Consider the following 23,648-nt stretch of genomic DNA (forward strand, 5'->3'; position numbering starts at 1 on the left):
AACAGGACACGAGCCTTGTTTATATGACAAAGAGTTTGAGCCTTGTGTCTTGCTCATAACTCTACGACTGACTGTCAAATTACACTTAATCATCAGAAATACATTCCTAAAGCATTGTAAATAATGAAAAAGTGAAATTGAATTTTACCAAAATCGTGACCATGCCCCTTTAATCAAGCGTTTTCAAATTTTCAAATACTTTACCTAACATAGTAAACGTCCTAAGCAATTGGCACTACGCTCATAGGTAACCATTTCGGAAAAGAAATGAAAATTATATATTTAATATGATAAGTATTTCACGGTATTGAAGTGTTGCATACCCTTCAATAAATCAAAATAATATATAACTTTGGTTGTCTTTTTATATGGGAAAGAAATTACCCAAATTATGACGCTATAATTAAACTTTTATCACAATTCTTCGAATTGTTAAAGCACTACTAGTAGATAATGGGATATAAGTTTAACCCCTTTTTCTTCCCCAAACCCGTTTGCAAGACGGATTTTACATTGTCATTTAATTTTAACCCCCCCCCCCCCCTCCTTCTACCACAAATAAAGATTACTTATTATGATAACCTCACAAGTAAAATATATTAAGTATTTTTTTATGCTAATAAGATTACTTTTAAAACCATAACAATAAATCAAAACTTAATCATACATCTGCTACATGCAAAATATATCACAACTATTAAACTGTATCAGTATCATTATTCCAATAGCAATACACAAGATAGAGTTCCAACCATGTTGTCGTCATTGTTGCCGCCAAAATTACCCATAGGTCTATCAACATTGTGAGGTGCTGCGAATGCCGCTTTGAATCCAGGGGTACAATGGAATTATTTCATGATAAATGTTGATACTGTTTTGTAAATGCAGCTACCTTTGCACTTAGAAGAAAACCAAGCTTGTTCGAAATCATCACAGGTTGTTATTTTCCAATTGCTACAACCTTTGACCGAGTTGTTCTAAAAGACACAAATTAATAGATTACTTCATTTCACAGCAAATCTGAAATGTTATAAATCGATTAAAATACATGACTACAGTAGCTCTATTCTTCCCATGTAAACTTAACTACATGTATGATTACCTGCAATAAAGTGTAGATTACAATCTTCTAAAACTTTCCTAAATGATGATACAACTATTCCAAGTGGATACATTCTATACCACGCTGAGAAAATATATAGGCATTTCTCTTGAGCACTGATTGGTATGTCAATTACTCTTCTGAATGTAAAACTCATTTGCCTCGGGTTTGGATTTCCGTCGGTTGTTTCATTATTGCATATTTCGTAACTATCCGTCTCTCTCCCTCCAAAAGTTGACGGGAACTCTATATCCAAGTTGTGCGCAATTTCGCTCCATTTTAACGCCACGCAGTTATATCGAGAAACCATGTTGATAGTTTTTAGTATCTTTGTATCTTAAATAATTACATTAAAAATAAGTATAATAAATATGTATATTAATAATAAATATTATAAACTGATAAAATACAATAAGTGGATATCTAGAAATAATAAGTGATTTACTTAACATTGCTTCATTTATAAATTATAATTAATTTTTATCAAATCATTTAATTTCAGGCTATAACAAGTCGGCTGTTGTTTGAATTTGTATAAGCAGTTATAAGCTAAATTTTAACAGATACATTTAGGAATCAAATTCTCTACCTATAATATTTGGTCGAATTTTAACTACATTGTTGCAGATTATGCTTAATTTATCTTGATACAACATCAAAGTTTTGCTTGACCATTAAGGATATTTTCGTTAAGGATTTTTAATAATTAAAAGTGCAAATCAAAATTAAATATGTGGCATCCGTTATGACAACCATGGCAACCGTTATGTAATTTTGATAAAAATATTTTTTAAAGATAATTTTTTCTTTCACTCACTGGCAGGATATGACACCAGAAACATCGCGCTAGTATAATCCAATCAGATTGAAATAAAAATATTTCCGCTTAAAAAAAACCCCACTGTTGGTGACAAATCTTGAACAGATTACTTAATTGGAGAGATAATATCTTGCTGTTTAAACCTTACTGTGCCAATTTTAAAATACGTTGGTTTCATGTCAAACAGAAGATCATTAATAAAATGTACATTTTTATCTATACCTAAAAAATCTTATTAAACAAAGAATGATCGTCCAATCCATATATATTAAACAAACCATAATAAAAAAAGTCTGAAAAGCAAAGTAAGCATGGACAGAATGACAGGCCAACCTGTATATACTTTTATAAAAGTTCTGTTCATTAGGCTTTCACGTAAAATGACGAAGCCATATACAAATTACATTGTCCGTCTGTCACATTCTGTGGGAGAAAATTTTAAGTGAGTTTTCGACATATGAAAATGAATTTTGTAAGAAAAGGGTGTACTATTTTTCTATTTGTAGAAGATCAATATGAATGTTAGTGTCTTATCTACAAATATTTGTCTGTTTGTCTCTACTAATGTTTAAATGGACATGGTTAAAATTGATATCATAATCAAATTATTAAGCCTTTATTGATTAATAACACCTTTTTGTTGTTATATGTGAAGTTTAATTCTCAGTACGGTTTGCATTTGTGAAGTGCATATATTTACCGATATGCTACAAGATTTAAGTTTTTATATTTAAAACTTTTCAAAATCCAAGTGATTTCTTATATGTCAAAGCTCTACAAGATTTCAGCATTTTAAGATAAGTTTTTGTTGTGTTCCTATCAAATGCATTGCGTTATTCTTTTCGGAAAATTGAATTGAAATTGCCCTCCCATTTATGTTAACTATATTCTTTCCTTAAAAATCATTATATCCAGTAAGGATAAACAAACTATTCTAGATCTGCCATAAATGTAAACATAATCTATAAAGAGAATGTATCAAAGGAAAGAAAGTAGAAAAATATAAAATATAGGTGAATATTTGTTTGGCATAAGACTAAATTTATCTCCTAGGATCGAAGAAGTTTTATGGCATTTTAAGAAGATTTACGCAAAAACATTGATTTTTTTCCGAATGCCCTTGTACATTTGCCACTCTTCTAATATTGCCCCGACTTAACCATCTATAGCTTTGTCAGTTTCCTAGGTAAAATAAAGATTAGGCCTAATATTGGCAAGCGATAAACTATGTTGTTGACAAAGTCTCATCAGGTCATAAAAAATGACCTTATTAAAATCAATAAAATGCTAATATACATTGAATATGAAAATACTTCGGGTAACTTACCCAATTTGTCAAATGGATTTTCAACCTAAAATGCAATAAAATGTTTAAAATGTGCTATTACGAAAATCGAACAGTTTTGAACACTATAGAATTTTGAAATTACCCAAGGAAGAACTGCCTCTTTTAATCCAAACGTTGTTGGTACACTATAAAGAAAACAAATCACTCTTGAAAGATCATATGCATGACTATTATATATGTATGCCACCTCCATGTAATTACATGGTATAATGTACTTACTTGGATTGAATTTTGATGGTTTCAAATGTAAACCCTGCTGCATCTAACTTAAGAACAGAGTTTAGGACCATCCACTCCTTTTCCCCCTCCCTAACAACAATGAGTTTTTCAGTGTTTTTATGGCCTGTTTAAGAGATAACCATTCGTTTTCATTATCTAATATATTGGTATTTTGTAATTACGAGGGTCAATCAAAAAATACGAAGACTTTTGTCATAGTTATGTTACTTAACGTCGTATCATTACTAAATTTGGTAGACAAAATTAAGCAATAGTTTCAAAGAATTTGCAAGGACAAAAGTTAATTAATTTCTTTATTTCTAAGAATTATTTAGAATTTAATCCTGCAAAAATGAGGTCACGGCGCACGGTCAAAATTTGTGTTATGTCAACAATAAACCATATAATGTTGAAAGTAATATCTCTATAAATTGGGCATAAAACCAAATAATATTGAAACTTCAAATTTAGTTTAGTCATGGTATTCTATGTACCAAATAATGACGGGATATATTGTTTTGTCGAACAGATATTAGTAACTAAAGACAGATAGTCCTCTTTAGAGTTGACTTAAAACATCGACGTCGCCGGACGTCACGGCGCAACGAGAAGTACAAATAAAATGGATCTAACTCAGGAAAAAGCCGATAGAAGCTGTGAAAATGCTCAATGGTGCAAAAAATAAGTCAACAATTATTTGCAAGTTTGTGTTTAACTGTAATAAATTTTGTGAGGGTGGTGGTCATTGTATTTTGCATATAAAACAGTCCGAAAGAGAGTAGAATATCTGTAAATATTTGGTCAAAAAATAAGTAACGTAAATCGACGTTCAGGGTTATCTTTACTGTAAACTAAGAAATACACGGTAAGAAAATGAAAACTGTAATGAACTAACTTATGATTCTCTAACGAATGTGTGCAAATAAGATGTTAAGTGGTTCAGTGCCATTTTAAATTGGAAGGAGAAAGGCACAAGAGACTAAGCATGATATAAAGATGGGGCATATCTATAAACTGTGCATGTTTAATCTTGACGTCATGTTTTGAAAGTTACCGTGCGCCGTGGTGACAAAACATGTTGTTTTTAAAAAGGGGTAACAAAAATACCGTTTCATCAAATGGACTAAAACTTCGTATATCAATAACTTAAGTGTCGGTGCAAAGATTAATCTGTTAAGTATGACTTTCATGAAAAACATATGATAGACAGCCACATTGTCTTCGTACTTTTTGATTGACCCTCGTATATTCAAATATTTTTTAATTCATCTTTATCACCATGAGTTACACGTTACAAGATCGCAGGTGTAAAATATCACAAAATAATTGTTACATACAGGAAAACAGTAACAGATGTATTACCGTACTTATTTGCTTGAAGACCTTTGTAAACGATAGGTAAACTAATTTCCACTGGATCATTTATATCCTCCTTAACCAAAACATGGACAAATGGGCATATCTGTTTTTGGGGTAAATCCATCTGACGATAAACACGCAAATATTAATAGAAAACATGTAAATTTTACCTTTCGAAGGAATTAGTTCATATTATTATCCAAAAAGCAATATTTTTGTAAATATACATACGTAATTGAAGCCTCTTCAAACCATTAAGTTTTAATGTTCAAATTATACATGTACAATGTATATAATATTACATGTATTTATAATAAAAATTAAACTAAATGCATTTTTAATTGTTACTAAAGCTCATTTTAATTTTTAATTGCTGCTCTACTAGACACATGGAAAGACATAATATTACCATAACATATATGTTGCAGTTATTTTGGACACTTCCAGGAGGGAAAGAGAGGCGTATTTTTTTATCAGCATGGAGAAAGATTGAATTTCCTTCTTTCCTTATTTGATGATATTCGATGTCTGGAAAACAGCATAGCGTGTCCCTATTTACTTGTATTTGTCCTAGTTTGCCAATTACGAAGCAATATGTCGGAAGTTTTGGAAGAATGCAGCAAAACTTGTCTTCTCTCTGGAAAGGTAGTTACGCATAAAAGAAGTTTTTTCCTGGGCAGAAAACGTGATCCTACAATTTGTGTATCTCAAATAAATAATATATACGTGATAAAAATTAAAATGACATTTTAAAGATATATGCGATTAGGGTTTTGAAAGTTCTTGATCGTTTGTACCCATTCTTCTATCTTGTATACCTTCTCTTGTAATTTCAGATGTTTTGTGTCTAAGGTATAATTTCTATGTAATTTACCGATACTTTTAAAGAAATAAAGAGCGGGATATTAGGATTTCCAGGAAGACATACGTTTCATTAAACATTGAAATATTTTGATATATAGTAGTTATGATACTTTGTATAAATAATATATTATATTATATTACATTAAAAACATTTTAGTACGATGTAATTTTTAAATTAATATTCTTAATAGACGCCCATATATTCAAAAAGCGTAAAGATGCTTTCGAAATGTTGATTATTTCATACAGTCATATAGTCTGGATCTCCCTACACGGTTTTAAAATGCATCATGGGCGTTGCACTGTATGAGTGTTACATATATTACAATTTTTTCCAATACGTGAAATACATATTAAAACTTTAAACGATATGTTTTAAATAAATTAACGAAACATTCTAAACTACTGTGGTTTCGCCAATATTCGTTGAATACCAATTTTAGTGGATTTCGTTGTTAAGTTGATCCACCAAATTAAATGTTCAATGACGTATAATTTCTACTAACATTTTGTATTGATTGGATCATTGGCCACGGATTCACATATCTTTGAAACTGTGATTTTCATTAAATCCATTAAATTGTTACCCGCGAATATTTATGAAACCACTGTATTTACCGGTCGAATTGCATATCTAAACCAAGACTGCCTATCATCAAAACTGCAAACTAAATAATCCTCATCGGACACGAGCTCATCGTCCACTTCAATAATGGTGATTCTCTATATTTGAAAAGAATTGTTGTTAGAAAAAAAATCTGGTTTTGCACATCGTTATAAACTTTAAGATGCAATTGATTTGTATAAAAATGAAAAAAAAAACCATACCTTTGTGATGTCGTTTACCTTCATCTGGAAGCCATCGAAAGCAAAAATATCAAAATTTATAGACAATATGTTAAGTTAAAGAAATAATACAAGACAGTGATCAAATTCATAAAAAATAACAATTGTAAAGCATTAATATCTAAAATAAGCAAAAACTGAACTGTCAAAAAGTAAAATCGCTTGTAGAGGCCACGTACCAGAAATGGCCGATCATTTGGAAGTTTCAATTCGTAGATTCTTGTTTTTGCAAATAGCAGTAGCCGTCTAATTTCCGGTGACAACGAGAAATATCTGTGAGCTACGTTGTTACATCGAATATCAGGTGCGTCACTCAGGTTTGCTTCAGGGAAATATACAGTAAGACGGGGATGATCTTCATTGGGGTTAAAAAATCTGTATATTTAAAACATATCTTATTTCAAAAGATTGGATTGTAGAAGATATATGATATCAAAAGATTTTAACATTTGACATATAATATTATTAGAAATCAAAATTTTGAACTTACAGTTAAGCTAAAGATAATTTCATCATTGTCATGTACAAGCAAATAATTAAAAATGTATAGCTCTTTTCGTGTTTTCTTTTTAAAAAATCGAATACCTATATCTTAATCCATTTTCCTCACTGTAGTCTGCTGCAGTTTTCATTGCCATGTACATACTCCAACTCATAGCGTTTGTGAGGTAGACTAAGCATGGTATTACCCTCATGAATCGATATTCATCTTTGCATTTTAATGTTACGTGCTGATTCAGGATTTCGAGCTTGATGGAAAATTATTTTTTTAATCGATCATCACATTTAATTTCATTTTTTTAAAAATTTTATTCCAATATTGAAACAAACAATTTAATTAAAATTTGAAAAAAAATATATTGTTTCTTGTTTTTAAATACCTTACTCCGAAAAATTAACATATGACATGCGATGTTACCTTGTGTAGTATATCTTCTGGGAACGATATGCCCTGTGACTCTATAAACAGAAGACAGTTAAGCATGACGATGACAAATCAGAATTGATCAAAACTATTTAAATACAGATAACAGATGATTCTTAAAAAATACTCACCAATTTTAGGTTCTGAGAATATGTGTTTAATGCGTTTCATTTGTTTCCAAAGGTGGTCATTCAATTCAAAATTAAAGACTTCGTCTTCATGGACCTCATATCCGGTCTTTGATTTTAATTTTGATTGCATAGCATGTACATCCGCAAAATGGCCAAACAGAATTGCAATAAATATATTCACTCCAATGATTGAGATAGAAAAAAAGAACAAACCAGTTACTATTCTCCCCTCTACTGAATCCAAGTTTGAGTTCAATCGAAATGATATCATTGCTAGAAGCATTCGAAGAAGAGAAATGATCGAAGAATACAAGTCTTTAAAGTTTTCTGAATATCTGCCTAATGAAAGAAAAAGGTAAGACCCAAACGAGACAAGAGCAAATATTATTAGAATCATTGACATAAAAATGTCATATCTTGCTTTTGCAAGCGATTTTTGAAGAATAAAGAAATGGTAGTTTATTGTTAAAGGTTGGAGGAGTCTGAGAATTCCAAAAAAGAAGACCAGTCCTAACGCAGTCCTGTAAACCATATCGTACAACTCCACGTGCTCAAGAGAAACATAGGAACCTGGAAAGAAAAATACACTCTAAAACCATGATTATATGTGAAGCAGTTACATCTATAAATTCGTTATAAATGCACTTATAAGAAATTGAAGTACCCCGACTCTCAATGATGTCGTTGACTGCTTTAATTGTTGTGTCAATCCGCAGGATATAAAATATAACAGCTATCAAGCTCAGAAAAAGATCCAATGCTATTATCCACGAAGAAAAAGTTCGAAAGCATGCGCTTCGCTTTTTGAATATGTATACAGCGAAGAGAACAATGCGCACAATGATGATAAACACAAAGATAAGTTGACAACCTAAGATAATATAATCCATGCTTGTAACATAAGGATAGAGGTTTAAGGATTTAACTCTTGTTGTCATATAGATGGATCCGTATTCTGAAATTTCAAACACTATCTTTAAATGACTAAATAACCTTGTGTTTGCGTTGAAAGTATTAGTTTCAAAGAACACTGCTCTGGTTTTCCCGTCTATCCAGGAAAGGTTCTTTAGATTTTCGATGTATTGTTCGACTAACGACTGTTTTGGTCCTAAATCTATCGTATATCCTCCACCACCGTACATTGCGAATTCCCCTATATACGTCAAAGTGTTTGTTACTTCTGCACTCTGGTATATAAAACTATTGTCTAGTGGGTCATATTCGTCATAGCAAGTTGTATTTTCCGTTTGAAATGGTATCCATCCTATAGAAAAATAATCACATAAAAATTATAACTGCACTTTTTTATTTCTTTTTTTGTTTTTTATCTTATAGATAAAACAAAATCCTCTTACCTTTGCAATAGTTAGTTTTGTCTTCTGTTTCGATTGAATAATCACTAGTACATTTTGATACCGAACTTTTCATTTCTTCTAACGGAGAACAGTTATCTTTAAAAAAAGAAGAAAAAATGTAAAACTAGCATTCAGAAAAAAAGATACAATTAAAATCTATCAGATAAATACGAATTTAAAGAATGTTTACTTACGAGACCTGACTTGTCGTAATGTTGACTTTGAAATCCGGTAACTATATTCGTCATAAAGAAATCTTTGTTCGTATGCTGTCCGTAATGCAAAATTACTGTACCATTTTGGCCAAATCTGAGTTAGCATGTAACGCTGCATCCAAAGGTAGATATCGTCTGTTGTATTTGCCTAAAATATGTAAAAAAAAAAATGAATAAATAAAAAATTGTTCTGTTTCTTTTAAAAATTCAAAATCACTTGTAATGCATTTGGTTAAAATAAGATCAAATGGCAATCACCATCATGAATATAATGTTAATATTCTGAAGAAAGTTCAAAATTAATGTATGTTGTTAACTATTAGTATAGTTTCTTTATAGTCTGTACACACCTGCCAATATTACATTTGGTAACCCCCCCCCCCCAAAAAAAAAGAGAAGAAAATCCTACTTAAAATCGGCAATTAACTGTATACTAAATGAATTAGAAATGCAACTTCAAGTGAAGACTAAACCAAATCTCACCAGAAATGAATCTTTGATCGAACTCTTTAAGTAGGAATTTTGTCTGAAGGCTTCAGTCACTGTATTATGCGCACAAATTATAGCTAAGAGAAATAAGTAAAAAAACGTCAGCACCCAAGATTTGCTAATTTTTTTTAGTTTGCTGTCCAGCTGTACTTCTTTTCTCTGTATGTTGATTTTTTCTTGATCAATAGCTGTATTTGGGCATGGATAATAAGCAATTTCTCCTCGCTTTATATAGTCAGAGACGTAAGCTACAAAATATTAAAAAACAACGAATTATTTGTGCAGATTTCCAACCCCTGTACTGGTATTTACAAAATAAACGCGAGAATAGTGCTATGGCATAACTTCTCACCATGCACTTAAATAGAATAGTATAGATAGATAGATAGATAGATAGATAGATAGATAGATAGATAGATAGATAGATAGATAGACAGACAGACAGACAGACAGACAGACAGACAGACAGACAGACAGACAGACAGATAGATAGATAGATAGATAGATAGATTAAAGATAGGTACTAGATAAGAAGCAGTGATTTTATATACATGTACACCCAACCTGTCTTTAAGTGAATTTCTTCTGCACATTCTGACAACACATTCGTTGATTTTTTACAACATATTCCAAATAATGTAGCCACCAAAAGTACCTGATATTAAATTTTAAAAAAATCTCATGTAAACATTAAAAACACATTGAATGAAATAAAGTAGTGGTCACGTTTGTATTAAGGAGACTGGGGGGTCGAAATATAATGTAATATAAAACCATCAGATTTATTTGAAAAATTTATATGCGACTTCTGAAGCTATCAACTACTATTTGATAAAGAAAAATGTCACATATTTTGATATAAAATTTTATCATTTTCTATTATTTTTATATGAAGCTTTTCTTTTAAAGGAGGTCAATATTGTCTAAAATGGCAGCCACCCCCAGCCCCCTTAACTGTAATTTATGATGTTACAGGGGCACAAAATAGAAAAGACATTCAATGGAAGTAAGTTTTTTTTTAAAAATTCATTTTTGGTCAATATATAAAGATAAAGATAGAAATCACTACATACTCAATTATATTATTGACTAACAAAACAAATTGTACAATATGGAAACGTTACATCACAAGGATTGATTCATTTTAGTCCAAGTCATTATGACGTAAGAACAAAAGTTGTATGTAATGTAGAAAATAATGAGTTTTGTCAAAGTCTTAGCAGATAAAATACAGAGATTGAATCATTGTTAAAAAATAAAGCAAACATAAAGTATTTGATATTAGTCTGTACCTTTAATGGTTCCATCATGAATGCCCCTTCAGCTGTTCCGAAAACAAATGACAGTAACCAGTCATTTGTTTTTCCATAACCAAATTGAAGAGAATACAAAAAAGTGAAGAAGCCTCCCCCAACAATGGCTGCAACAATAAAGAAATAGGCAATGAATATTGTCCACCATGGTAGTTTGCCCCCAGTTCGCCGTATATCTTCAGACGAATCAGTTTTTAACTTTCTATTTCGGAATAATGAAATAATGACGATAGACGGGATTACTGTAATAATCGACGACATTAATCCGACATAGATTTGTTTCAAGTTTAGTTTAAATGGACCAAGCGTGACAGATCGTTGAACGGTTCCAGTCGCTATCTGCTTCTCTTCGGAAGGTTCAGAATTATACCACATTGCACTTGTTACCATTGATAAGAAAAGTAAAGCAACTAAACTCCACATCCGCTGGACTCTAGTAAATCGGCTGTAGTTTGGTCGCTTAGATATTGAGAACCAAAGATGGTCGTCAAAGAAGCCACGTACACTCAGTTCCGTGAATACCACATGTCCGTTTATGATTTGTGGTGTAGCTGGAACAAGTGTTCGATAAGTTTTTCCATCTTTGAATTTCAGAGATAACCACTCACCACACATAAACGCATATCTATAAATGCCAAAAAAAATTAGTATTACTCACAAACCAGATAGATTTTCTTCACATAATCATCAAATATACTGAATACAGTTATTGATTATGAATTCAACAAAAAAGTACGGAAAGTAGTATGATAGAGTATTGGATTGAAACAAACCTTTCATTAGTTGATAAATCGGTAACGACTATTTTAGACAATTTCCAATCAGGGTTTTTCCCTGTGTTGTCATGCCACACTGTTAATGACACTAATTGCCCTAGATATTCCTCGGTCGTTAAAAGAAAATTACAACATGTGCCACTCTGAAAGTTCTGCAATTGAAGTATTTTTACTAGTTTGGTTTAAATGAAGTAAAGGTAAATTTGAGATATATTAAACGTAGGAAAGAGATAGAGAGAGAGAGAGAGAGAGATAGAGAGAAAGAGAGAGAAAGAGAGAGAGAGTACGTGTGTCCAAGTTTATAACTTTAAAGTTTACCTCTCGGGAATCTGTTTTAACCATTCTTGCATTTGAAGTTGCCTTTTTACCATTCAGTGTAAAAAAAACCGTAGAACTCAAAATTTTCGAAGATCTTATTGATGTAAAAATAGCTAAACAATATTGAACTTTATCGTCGGGTTCATTGTCCACTAACGGCAAATACTCCCACTACGAAATAAAATGTGTAAATAGTTAGACATTTTTCGTAAAAAAAAGATAATATTTTTAAACTACAAAAGGGTAAAGTAATTATTCTTCTTGCAGAAAGTCAAAGAGGAGATAGATATTTCATAATGTAATCATGTGCACTTATTTACTAATGAATGTTTTCTAGATTGAAAAGAAAATCAAACATAAAACTAAGCACGTATATGAGGCAGATAATCTTTTTAAAGGTACATATGTGTATATGGCAAAAAAATTTATTTCTTAGGATACTAATTCTTGATTTAATTCATTTTGCAAATTTATAACAAAAAAACCCAAATAAATAAAAAAAAACGATTACATTTAACACATCGTTTTCGATACTCTTGCTTCAATATTATAGTCTTGAAAATGTATACACCTGTAGATATGCAAAGTTTGACTTACTTGCAGACGATCCTTCTGGTCAGCTCTTCGTATGGGAATGACAATGGCAATGAAAAATATTATCAAGAAAACCTCTGCTGCTAAAACTTGGGGTGTTTGTTGCAGTTTTTCAGAAAAGTTCAGGAAAATATCAACAAAGTTGATGGGAGTGGGTGGCGAAAAAAGAGCATCCGAACCAAACGTTCCAAAGAATGTACTTTTGAAAACGGCGACATTTCCTTCAGCTCTACTGATCTGATCGCATAAAAGGTGTGACAAAAATACAATGGATCACAATCATGATTCATAGTCATAATCAAGTAATAACTATTACACATAGAAATGGTTGATTGTATTGATGATATTCCTCCGATTAGCTACAGGATTATATATTATTGCTGCCCAGGTCAATAAAAGGCAAAAATTATTTACAAAGCTAGTAAAGCAAAAAGTAAATCGTCACATATATAACTAGGTAGATATCTCTGATATTTACCACCTTGTGTGCAGGCTTGCTCTTGAACGTTTTTTTTTATATACATGTATGTTTCTACTTCTAAAAAGTGATGACAGTAAAAAATACCTTTGAGCCAGCAGAAGTATCCCACTTTGTGCCTTTCAGGTTAACAACGCTTAGAATCTGTACTCGATAGAAATGGCCCATGTATTCGGCTTAAAGAAAGATCAACAGTACTACAAAATAACTCATTAGAAAAAAAAAGATTATGTTGTTACTAAAGTGTTTACATTTTCTTAGATTTTGTAGGACCACTGACCGGAAATAATCCAGTACGTTCAAATTACTTCTTTTAATAAAGAAATAAAACTGGCTGAGTTGATTTAGATGTTCTTCTTCCAATGGGATTCTTTATTTTAACAATACATGTACTTCAATGTTCGTACCGTTATAACCTAAGTGCTTTTATCATTTAAATCGTTATCATTTAAAAGACACTCTCTGTATATATGAAAGAAAAAGAATTGTAACTTACACAGATCTCTTCGTCGTCGTCTTGCAACATCATCTATAAAATAAAGATAATTGCAGATTAATCAAAACAACCCGGTACGTTGTATCATAATCGTAAAGCAAGTCTTTCAAAGAAAAATATTGTCCTATATCTAAATATACCTTTACCGTTTATACTCTAGTTAATCGCAGTTTTCCCGAAAAAGTATTCTTAAAATTATTATATATAATTAATATGGCTTGAAAATGTTGGTACTTCGTTTGCATGTATGAAACTTTTGGCAGAATGGAGCAATCTCCTGTACGTTTACACCTAATCGATACCAAATTTCTACATCGCTATGTATGTGTGACACATTTGATTACTTCAAACTAAGATAATATAAAACATTTTTGAAATAAATATAATGAAAAAAAAATTGAAATGAAATTGAGAACAAAGAAATACCGTAAACATTTTGTAATAAAAATACGTTCTTTAAAATGTGTAATAATAGTAGGTTTTACCTTGACAGCTTAACGTTAAAACTAGAGGATCCAGATAACCCCCTGATGAGTACTTTGTGTTGTAAACTGTTATCTGGAGAATAGAATCGTTGAAAAATACCGGCAGGTCGACTGGTTCGATCTCCAGTATTTTCTTGATGCCTTTTGTTTTAATTGAAATGGCCCTGTTAAAGACACTTGGCTTTGTGTATCCAAATATGCCATAAATTGTGCATTCTAAAACAGATTTTAATTTGAATTCGACGGAATATGCCTCATTTGTTTCGTTCACATATGCAACCACCATGGATGACCCATCGTCTAGTATCTCAGGTTTTATCCAAGTGTGGGTGGAAGCAAATATCTAAAATTGTCCAAAATGATGATATTAGATACACAACTTTTATAGCTACTCTTACGAGCTAAAATCATAATGTTTAAACTTTATTTACAATTTTAACCGTCCAAACCCACGGATTTCTCTGAAAATATGAATAAATTATTATTTTTGATAGATGTTCTGAAAAAGGCTGTATTTATTTAAGTGTACTTACATGTATATTTGTAGATTTTTTTTTGTTTCCTAAAATTATTATTTGTATCCTAAATTATTATTTTTGATAATGTTCTGAAAAAGGCTGTATTTATTTAAGTATACGTACATGTATACTTGTAGATTCTTTTTTGTTTCCTAAAACGTGATATTTTGTGTTCAGACATCATTATTAGCAAAATAGTGTTTTCTGCTAACCTTACAAAGTGAGATTAGTTACTACTGAGAAGTGTATGTGTATGGATATACAAGTATATAAATCATCCTAAAATGGATGTGAAGTTGAACAGATATTAGTTATGATACATATAACAAACACCATCGGGTAATCAACCATGACATATTATTACAGTGACTATAAAATTCCTTTTGTTCGTTTTGACTATATTTTTCCAAAAAAAGGTACAAAAATGTACTCATATATGAGCATCCAAAAAGCTGATTTCTATATTTACTTTGGTCATATCAACGGCCATATCCACTGGATCATCTAAATCCTTAAGTTTTAATTGCTTTCCTTTTTTGTCGGTAATGACGACCTTTACAGTGGAAGATGTTGTGGCATCAGTGTTATTCACGTATTTATAAGGGCTTTGAATGTATGTTAGGACCTGAAAGAACAATCATGGATTGTATGATATTAAAAATTTGCAATTATTATTATCATTAAAAGTATCATGAATTTATGATCATCATTTAATGATTGTAATATGAACAACTATAGAACGTTGGTTTTATTATTGTCAATATTTTTTTTTCGTTTGTTTTGTGTTTTTTTTTTGTATTGGATAATAATTTCATACTATGTATAATAAATGAAGAGCTAAAATCATTCTATGCTCTAGAAAATACACACATTTACTGCTACAACCGCACTGCCAATCGTGTCTTGAAACGTCTCGAAGTATGGCAGCTTCATATACCCATACTTTGTAATGAACTCGAAAGGCAAATTCTTCCCCTTGTCCTTCAAAACAGTTAATGAAAGAATGTCTCTCTTATCAACTGTTTTCTGTATGCCTTGTCCATCGTCTGTTTCTAGCCAGAGATTTGTGATTCGTATCAAGTTGGCCTCTGCTTTCGTCAATATACTTTCAAACTGAAGTAATTTAAAAATAGGAGAGGCCCTTAATAATACACACTGTCCATAATACAACTTGACGATTCAGAAAATGAAATTTATAATGACTTTATTCGATGTAACAGATACCATGATATGATTTATGGTGCAATTGATGACTTGTCCTATAGCACAGCCTTTCATTTGTAGAATAGTTATAATATATGTCAACCCATCGGCATAAACTAAAAATTTAAAACAAATCAATGCCATTATACGAATTCCTTCTAACATTTGTTAATATGTAAAATGGTTAATATAATGTAAATAAAATTAAAACCCATTCTGATAAAATTCAACATTACCCTCGACAAATGGAAATATGTCGTCTTTTCTTTTCATTTCTTTGTCGACTCCATCAGCCACTAGTTCCAAGACGTTATTGAAAGATACCTTTATCAAGATAGATGAATTGAGTTGGCCTATATTTCTGACCGCACAGGAATAATGATTGTTCATCGTGTATATTCAATTTAATAAAATGATGCAATGTTTCAAAAATTGTGAGTTTTTTTTTTACTTACATTCATTTACAGTGATGCTTTAAAAAGGTTTTTCATTTATTTTTTCACCATTATAATTTCTAGTTCATTTCAAATTCAAACGAAACGCATGTATAAAATATCATTGATGCCATTATGATACATCTGTGTTCGGGCTATACCTTTCGAAGTTTTGCGGCCAATTTTAAGCAAAAACATACATTTAATTTCCCTACATCTTCTATGATATTGTGAAAAAATGCATTGAAATAAATAAAAATCAATAAATTGATTAAATACTTTATATAAGCTTGCTTTCAGAGATAAAAACAATATGTTTTTAACAGGAAACATGAATATTTTAAATCATAAACAATCTGCCTAGAGCCTTAATGTCAATTATCATTGAACCTTTATTTGTCTATATTCATCCATTTTTTCTTTTTTAAACATATATCTAAGGATGTAATATTTCAACCAGAGCTGAAACTTTTCGACAATCTGATATCCGTTGTTCTGCTGTCTATATACTTTTACTCTAAAGCAGTCCATTTCTTTAGCTCACCTTCAAAAACGCTGACCATATCTTACCAAATCTTGAACAAAAACATCCGTCATTGATAATGACAATTCGGATTAAGCCGCTTTAAACATAAAAGAATTGCTCAAACCGATAAAGGACATTAAAATTATAAATTTTTTTTGGTCATAATTATCGTTTGCTTAATACTACATTATTTTAATGTTTTTCAAATGAATTCACTAACTGGGAGTTAAATATAAGGTAGACTATAATTATCTTTCAGTCAAGCATGTTTTACCTTAAAGCTAATTAAAAAAATAATAAAGATATACTTACTGACGATGCTTGTAATTGAAACTCATGCTTCAGGTGGTCTTTTAACATGTCTAGGGCAACTTGGGAATACCTCATGGCTTCTGGCAGAGTAAAGATGGAATCAGACCAAACTCTTCTTTCCCAAACGTCTAACAGTTTATCTACAAGAAATCCATTTTAATAGAAAAAATAATAGTAGTTCACAACATTACAAACATTATCACTTTGTAAACAACGAATTAAAAAGATCATTATAAGATCAGATACAAATTATCTACATTAAAGGTATATATGCCGTTTTTTACGGCATTTTTGCCATGTTGAAAACTAGACCCAAATTTTGCAAGCATGACTAGATATATGAAAAAAAAGTTTATAGAAAATTTGGAATTTTTTGATAAATATTTACAAGGTTTTAGCCAGAATTTGAAAATGAATAACCTATGATTTCCCTTTGCATATTCATAAACGATTAACGTTTGAGGTGGATTTGCGCTTGTGCGCGGGAATTAAGTACATGTATTCGAGTGATAGCTACACAAATTTTATCATATTGAGACATTGAATGGCGTACCATACACATAAGCCTCTTCCCCTATATGAATAAATATCTTATTAAACCAAGAAAACACACCGCTGCGTGCTCCACCTGTCTATAGCAGGAAACCTGCAAGCCCTTAGTAAAACACGAAGTTTCTGACATCTGTCCACCGCTCAAAGTGGTCTTCTATATAGATTCTCATTTTACAACGTTTTCTGTCAAACTGTTTCTTTCTTTTCTCTTCGAACGCGTTTTTCCACTGCCAACTGACCGACAACGTTTCCGCGTCGACCTCTTGTGTACGTTTTAAAATTAGCTTGTCACATCACGTGCTAATAAATATTTCAAAGTTTGGCGTTGCAGAAAGTTAATAACTCTTGTAGCTTAATGGGAAAATGAAAACATTTCTTTCTTTTAAAATGTTCATTTAAAACGGCATATATACCTTTAAGAATATCATGTACTCAAATTCTGTCAAAGAAAATATCACAGAAAGCACACACATCTATTGGAAATTAACTAGTTCATTAACGAAGTGTGTTTTACCTGGTCTGATCTGTTGTATTATTTATTGGTGTACATTTAAATAATTATATTTCTGAAGTATTGTAAAAATTAGAAATAGAAATTTAAGATTTGAAATTCTTGAGTTCAAATATGACCATACCCTTTAAATGTAATTTAGATGAGTGGACAAAAGGAATTTAGTCTGTTAAAACATTATATTTTTCAAGTTGTAATTGCGAATTTAATTTTGAAAATTTTATTGAATTCTTACTGTTACCACAAATATGTTATAAGGCCTAATAAAAGGCTTTAATAATATTTTTATTAAATTTTAATATCAAAAAAGTTTCATTTGAACTAAAATTCTGATAAATCTTAAACAATATTTTTTAATCATAGATGAAATATAATATTATAAATGGATGGATGGATGGATGGATAGAACAGACAGACAGACAGACAGACAGATACTTCTGGTACAAGTTTCTCCGTAGAATCCAATGGTACAATCGCACGTGGATTCCCACAGATCGTCATCTACTGTGACCACACACGCCCCGTCATGTTGACAGTAGTTGTGACATACCGAGTGGACGTTACATAATGGACCAGAACAAATCTTGGACATCACCTGGCCAACTGAATTTCAAATCAGAAATTTAATTACTTTAGTTACAAGTCATGTACATTTTTCAGGTAAAGAGAAGAAAATTTCAATATATAAAGTCAAGAAGACGCCATTATGATCTATTATTGTTGTTCAATTAAAATAATCGGTACTATATTTTATAACATTCAACAATATGTTATTGCTGGTACAAAGATTTTGATTTCATTATTTATGTCTACATCTAAGAGGTGGTATTTGTTAAAATGAAAAACTTCAGCGTATTATAAACTGCAGTTTTCTCTTTTCTAAAAAAAATATTCTCATAACTTTTAAATACAAATATTACAGCATGACAAGTAACCACGTTGCTTTTTGTACTCATTTTAACAGGATCAGTTTTATGGAAATCACTTGCCTGACATGTTGTAATTTTTAACTGTCATACAGTAAAAACTACAAACGGCTAAATATCACATCAATGTTATCCTGAATAGTTATTCACAAAATTTCCTAGTAAGTTACAGGAGTTCATTTTGTGATAAATTTTAACATTGCAGCTTTATTTAGTTTTATTAGTCCCCTACCGGTTTTCAAAATGTTAAACTACAGATCAAGTTTACACTTTTGTAGCGTCTGGTTGACATATTTTCGAGAAAATTAATTTTTTTTATTCCAATCTTTTAATGTTCGGGTTCGATATTCTGCATAAAAGTGCATTGCTTTCACAATTTCCACAAACCATGCAATACTCTCAGAATGCTTGTTATCTATATTTACAGCCCACTCAAAATTATCCTATAGAACATTCAACTGTCAGCAAAATCAAACTACAGTTCATAATTCTTTTACAGCACCAAAGTATAAACTTAAAAACGTTTGAAATTCTTAGGCTCACATACATGCAAAAAATTTGCTTTTTTGAATTTTATGTACATGTATAAATGATTACTTACCGTACAAGGCCATCAAAACAGCATTCACACATACAAACTTGTATGAAATAAGGTACCGTGATACCTGTACAAAAATTACATCAATGAAAGTTTTGTTACATTAAAAAAATCACAATTTTGTTGATCTACATGTATATCTTTTTTATTGCTTTTTAAATCTTTAGTTCCGAATCCCACATCCATTCTAATCAACTACATCTCTATTACAATCTATATTTACGTAAGCAAATTTAGAATTTTGTGATTTCAAACTTCTAAAATGTAACACAATTTCATTAAAGAAAAACGTTTTGAAATTGATGGGTAACAAATGTGAAAATGAAATAGTTGATACTAAATTGACAAGAGTATCTAACCACTTACTATATTTTGATTCCTTAAATCAAAGCTAAATTTTTAAAGGGTTATAAAAAAAAAGAATAAACAACAGTTTTAACAAATAACATACCTTCATCGTCACTGCTACAGTGGCTCTGAAGTAGGACATTCGTTCACCTTTTAATTTCAGTGCGAATGGGAACATAAAATTTTACCTTTTGATCTCTTGACGATAATAGAAATATAATTCAAATATGAATTTTTTATGCACTGCTTTGTATTTGTGTGATTCTTTCATAAAAAAAATATTAATGTCGTTTTGAGATTTGAAATAGACTATGACCAACCGTGAACACACAAAGCCAGTGGTCTGTATTTTTTGTTTGCGTTAATAAAAATTCTAATTCTGAACTCTCTCCGCCTCAATAAACATATTCTTCGTCATATTATTGATTGACTTTGAATTACCATGCAATATGTAATATTCAGAACCATTTCAAAACGAATTATCAATCATACCATTTTTTAAACCAATATGCTTCTTCGAAGAGACTAGAAATTATGTTTCTCTTGTCAGCGGTCCCTTTTTTCGATGAATTATTAAAATATCATTATAGTTGTGATAATTTTCTAATTACTGTAACAGTTAATAGAATTTATGTTTTGAATGCGATCAAAAGTTCAAATAGTTTTAAGTACAACGTAGGTGCAATATTGTGGGTGGTTTTTTTTTCAATTATTAGTCCCCTACCGGTTTTCACCGGATGGGACTATAGCTTTCCTCTGCGTCCGTCTGTCCGCTGTCCGTTCGTAGGTCTGTCCCACTTCAGTTTTCCACACTTTTGTTCTTTATGCGTTTGAGGAATAATATGAAATTTGCTGAACAGCTTCAAAATGTCAAACTACAGATCAGGTTTACACTTTTGTAGCGTCTGGTTGACATATTTTCGAGAAAATCAATTTTTTATATTCTAATTTTTTAATGTTCGGGTTCGTTATCGGGTTCGGTGTGTATTGAATAAACGAGGAAAGTATGTAGTCAGTAATAATATCGTGCGTTACTTGGACCATTCCTTTTATTGTTTCCAGCAACCAAACATGTCTGTAAAATAGTGTCAAGCATTGTGTTGTAAATTTAATCGACAGGGTTTTTTGTATTATTGCAATCGGGTTCGTTGTCGGGTTGGTCTGTTGATTCGGGGTATAGAAGACGGTAAGAAATGAAAACAGTGCAATGTTTTCACAAATTTCTAACCGGTAGGGGACGTGTATTGCTTATGCAATACTCTCAGAATGCTTGTTTATTATTATTATTTAATGAACTCTTAGACTGAGAAATTCGTCCTGGTTTTTATTTTTGTAAATAGAATTAAAAGCATTGGATAAAGTACAAAATTAACATCCACTAATATTTTTTTTCATCTTTTTCTTACGAAATTCTACTGTAAATCATACAAATCTAAACTGATAAATTAAATATCTACGCGATCGAGTAAATCGACATTTAAGGAGGCTGGCACCTGATATACCAGTAATGCCAATCATCCGAAAACCACTTAGATATATAAAGATGGGGACCTAAAATGTTCATTTATTTTATTTGTAACCCTTGTCACATGTCATTTTTTTTTGGAAGTATGGGGTCCCTAACAGAAATAATAATTTTCCATAAATTTTCAAAAATTTGACATGGAATTTGGTTATTAGAGGTAATCGAACAAGTATTTATAGTTTGAACTACTATTTGGTTATGATTTCAATACAGTATGAAGTTGAACTCATGTAGTGACTATAAAAGTAACATCTTAGTCAAAGTTTTAAAAAACTTTGCTTTTATAGTGGTTTCAAATGCCATTACATAATGAACACAACAGCAGATGTTAAGATTGTTACAAAATTTTGGAATAATAAAATTATAACGCAAATAAAAAATACTATTAGTAAATAAATGTCATTTTTCCAAATCTTTGCTTGCTAACAGACATACATTTAATGTCTCATGTAAAAGTGGAAAAAAAGTAGGGGTCAACACTCAAAAATTTAATATATCACATGAAATAAGCTAATTTTTGGTAAAATTTGGAGTTCATTTTTTTCTTGACTTGCTAAATATGCCAAAATATATCGACAGAAATTTCAAAATATTATTTAAAAATGTTTTTAGAAGAACATGAATATATCATAATGGACAAACTATCTGGAAGTTTGGTCTGTGCTAAAAATTAGGAAGCTAAAGTAACAGTACGCTTAAATTATTGAATTATAAAAATTGTTTATTTTCTTCGTGAAAACCTTCCGCCGCAAAATATAGTTCCTTACTAAATTATGTAAATATGTAATTTTCTTTTAACAGTTTTATTCAATATAGTTTAATAAGCACTATGAAATATAAATATACAAAGAGAATTTATATGTGATGCAAATTATTTAGACTAGAGATGACATAAAATAGTTACTCATGCGGGCATGACGGTAGCAACATTGCAGAAAAAATACATAACCCGCGTTAGAATTGTATAATTGACTTTTCTTACATACAAACAGCTACGTAATAGTTACGTGTTATCTGAATCGCGGAAAATTGAAATATTATTTTATAGAAGTATTTCCTTTTAAGGATCATAACAAGTACATGACTGTATAACTTAATGACTGGTGTTATGATATTATAAATTTTTCGTTAAATGTATCCAGTAAGGTAGCTCTCAAGAGCGGTCACAGCGAATAATGTGATTAAAGCTATTGCACAGTGTTGAAAATAATTAAAGTTTGTTTTCTGTTTGTTTAATCATTTGTTATGTTATATACCAGACAATAACTTATCACTATGTTGGCATTCATTTTAATAAATACTCAATATTTACAAAAGCAAATCAAAATACATTTAACTAAGCAGGAAATGGCAAGGAAAATTAATAAAGCCTTTTATGGTGGAATCAGTAGCCCTTTTCACAAAAAAACTTACGATTAATTTTTATCGTAAGTGAAAACTTAAGTTTTTATTCATTTTCACAAAACATCTTATGAGATTCTTACGTGTAAAATTTGTCGTAACTTTACGATAGCACATACCCTCTCGTAAGTATTTCAAAACTGTAAATAATAATCGTATTATATAAGATATACAAGAAAAACAGCTGAATTTAATGTTTTAAGCCGCATTATACCATTATTTCGCATTATATAGCAGTTATTGTTGAAAAAATACACAAATAAATTCTCCAAAAATTTTTACGGCAAATTTTTCTTGTAAGATTTTCTTACGTCACACTAAACACACATTGTGATTGTGACGTCATATTTTGATTTCTACTACACTACACTAATTTCACTCGATGTAAGTGGTATATAATTTCAGTTCTGCATCTTTTTTATGAGAATGTTGGTTAATTTATATGTTTTTTCTGTTTTATTAGAATTATGAAGTGAATTCAAATCGTTGCTAGGGAAAGGATAACTCGTAAGTAAATTCTTAAGTGAAACCTGTTACGAATGCGTTCGTGAAAAGCACTTAAGATTTCTCGTAAGATATTCTTAAGTTGAAATCTTACGCAAAGCCTTAAGATTTTTTGTGAAAAGGGCTACTGATGTTTGGCAAAACAGACTGATTCCCT

At 30.7% G+C, this 23,648-nt stretch overlaps 1 protein-coding gene across 1 annotated transcript; it reads right to left on the reverse strand.

The window, feature by feature from the left end:
* Positions 1–547: 547 nt before the first annotated feature.
* On the reverse strand, positions 548–17,174 carry LOC128191265 (polycystic kidney disease protein 1-like 2). Its single transcript, XM_052863351.1, has 28 exons — positions 17,127–17,174; positions 15,528–15,764; positions 15,121–15,276; positions 14,134–14,476; positions 13,649–13,681; positions 13,240–13,328; positions 12,678–12,911; positions 12,081–12,251; positions 11,760–11,914; positions 10,966–11,611; positions 10,238–10,328; positions 9,668–9,921; positions 9,164–9,332; positions 8,970–9,065; positions 8,279–8,878; positions 7,615–8,184; positions 7,478–7,518; positions 7,144–7,307; positions 6,738–6,933; positions 6,541–6,564; positions 6,331–6,435; positions 5,258–5,485; positions 4,852–4,972; positions 3,490–3,613; positions 3,353–3,395; positions 3,250–3,274; positions 1,103–1,438; positions 548–977 (listed from the first exon to the last, which is right to left on the reverse strand). The coding sequence occupies exons 1-28, from the start codon at positions 17,172–17,174 to the stop codon at positions 955–957; spliced, it is 5,322 nt and encodes a 1,773-aa protein (XP_052719311.1). The 3' UTR covers positions 548–954.
* Between the last annotated feature and the right edge of the window lie 6,474 nt (positions 17,175–23,648).

The sequence above is a fragment of the Crassostrea angulata genome, chromosome 7 (genome assembly GCF_025612915.1).
Source record: "Crassostrea angulata isolate pt1a10 chromosome 7, ASM2561291v2, whole genome shotgun sequence".
In the NCBI taxonomy this organism is placed as follows: Eukaryota; Metazoa; Mollusca; class Bivalvia; order Ostreida; family Ostreidae; genus Magallana; species Magallana angulata.

Excerpts from the sequence above, each read along its gene's own strand:
- LOC128191265 (XM_052863351.1), bottom strand. The coding sequence starts at position 17,174 with ATGTTAAAAGACCACCTGAAGCATGAGTTTCAATTACAAGCATCGTCA. Across the intron at positions 12,252-12,677 it reads ACCAGAAGGATCGTCTGCAA|TGGGAGTATTTGCCGTTAGT; the intron begins GTAAGTCAAACT and ends TTTATTTCGTAG. Across the intron at positions 10,329-10,965 it reads TCATGATGGAACCATTAAAG|GTACTTTTGGTGGCTACATT; the intron begins GTACAGACTAAT and ends ATTTAATATCAG.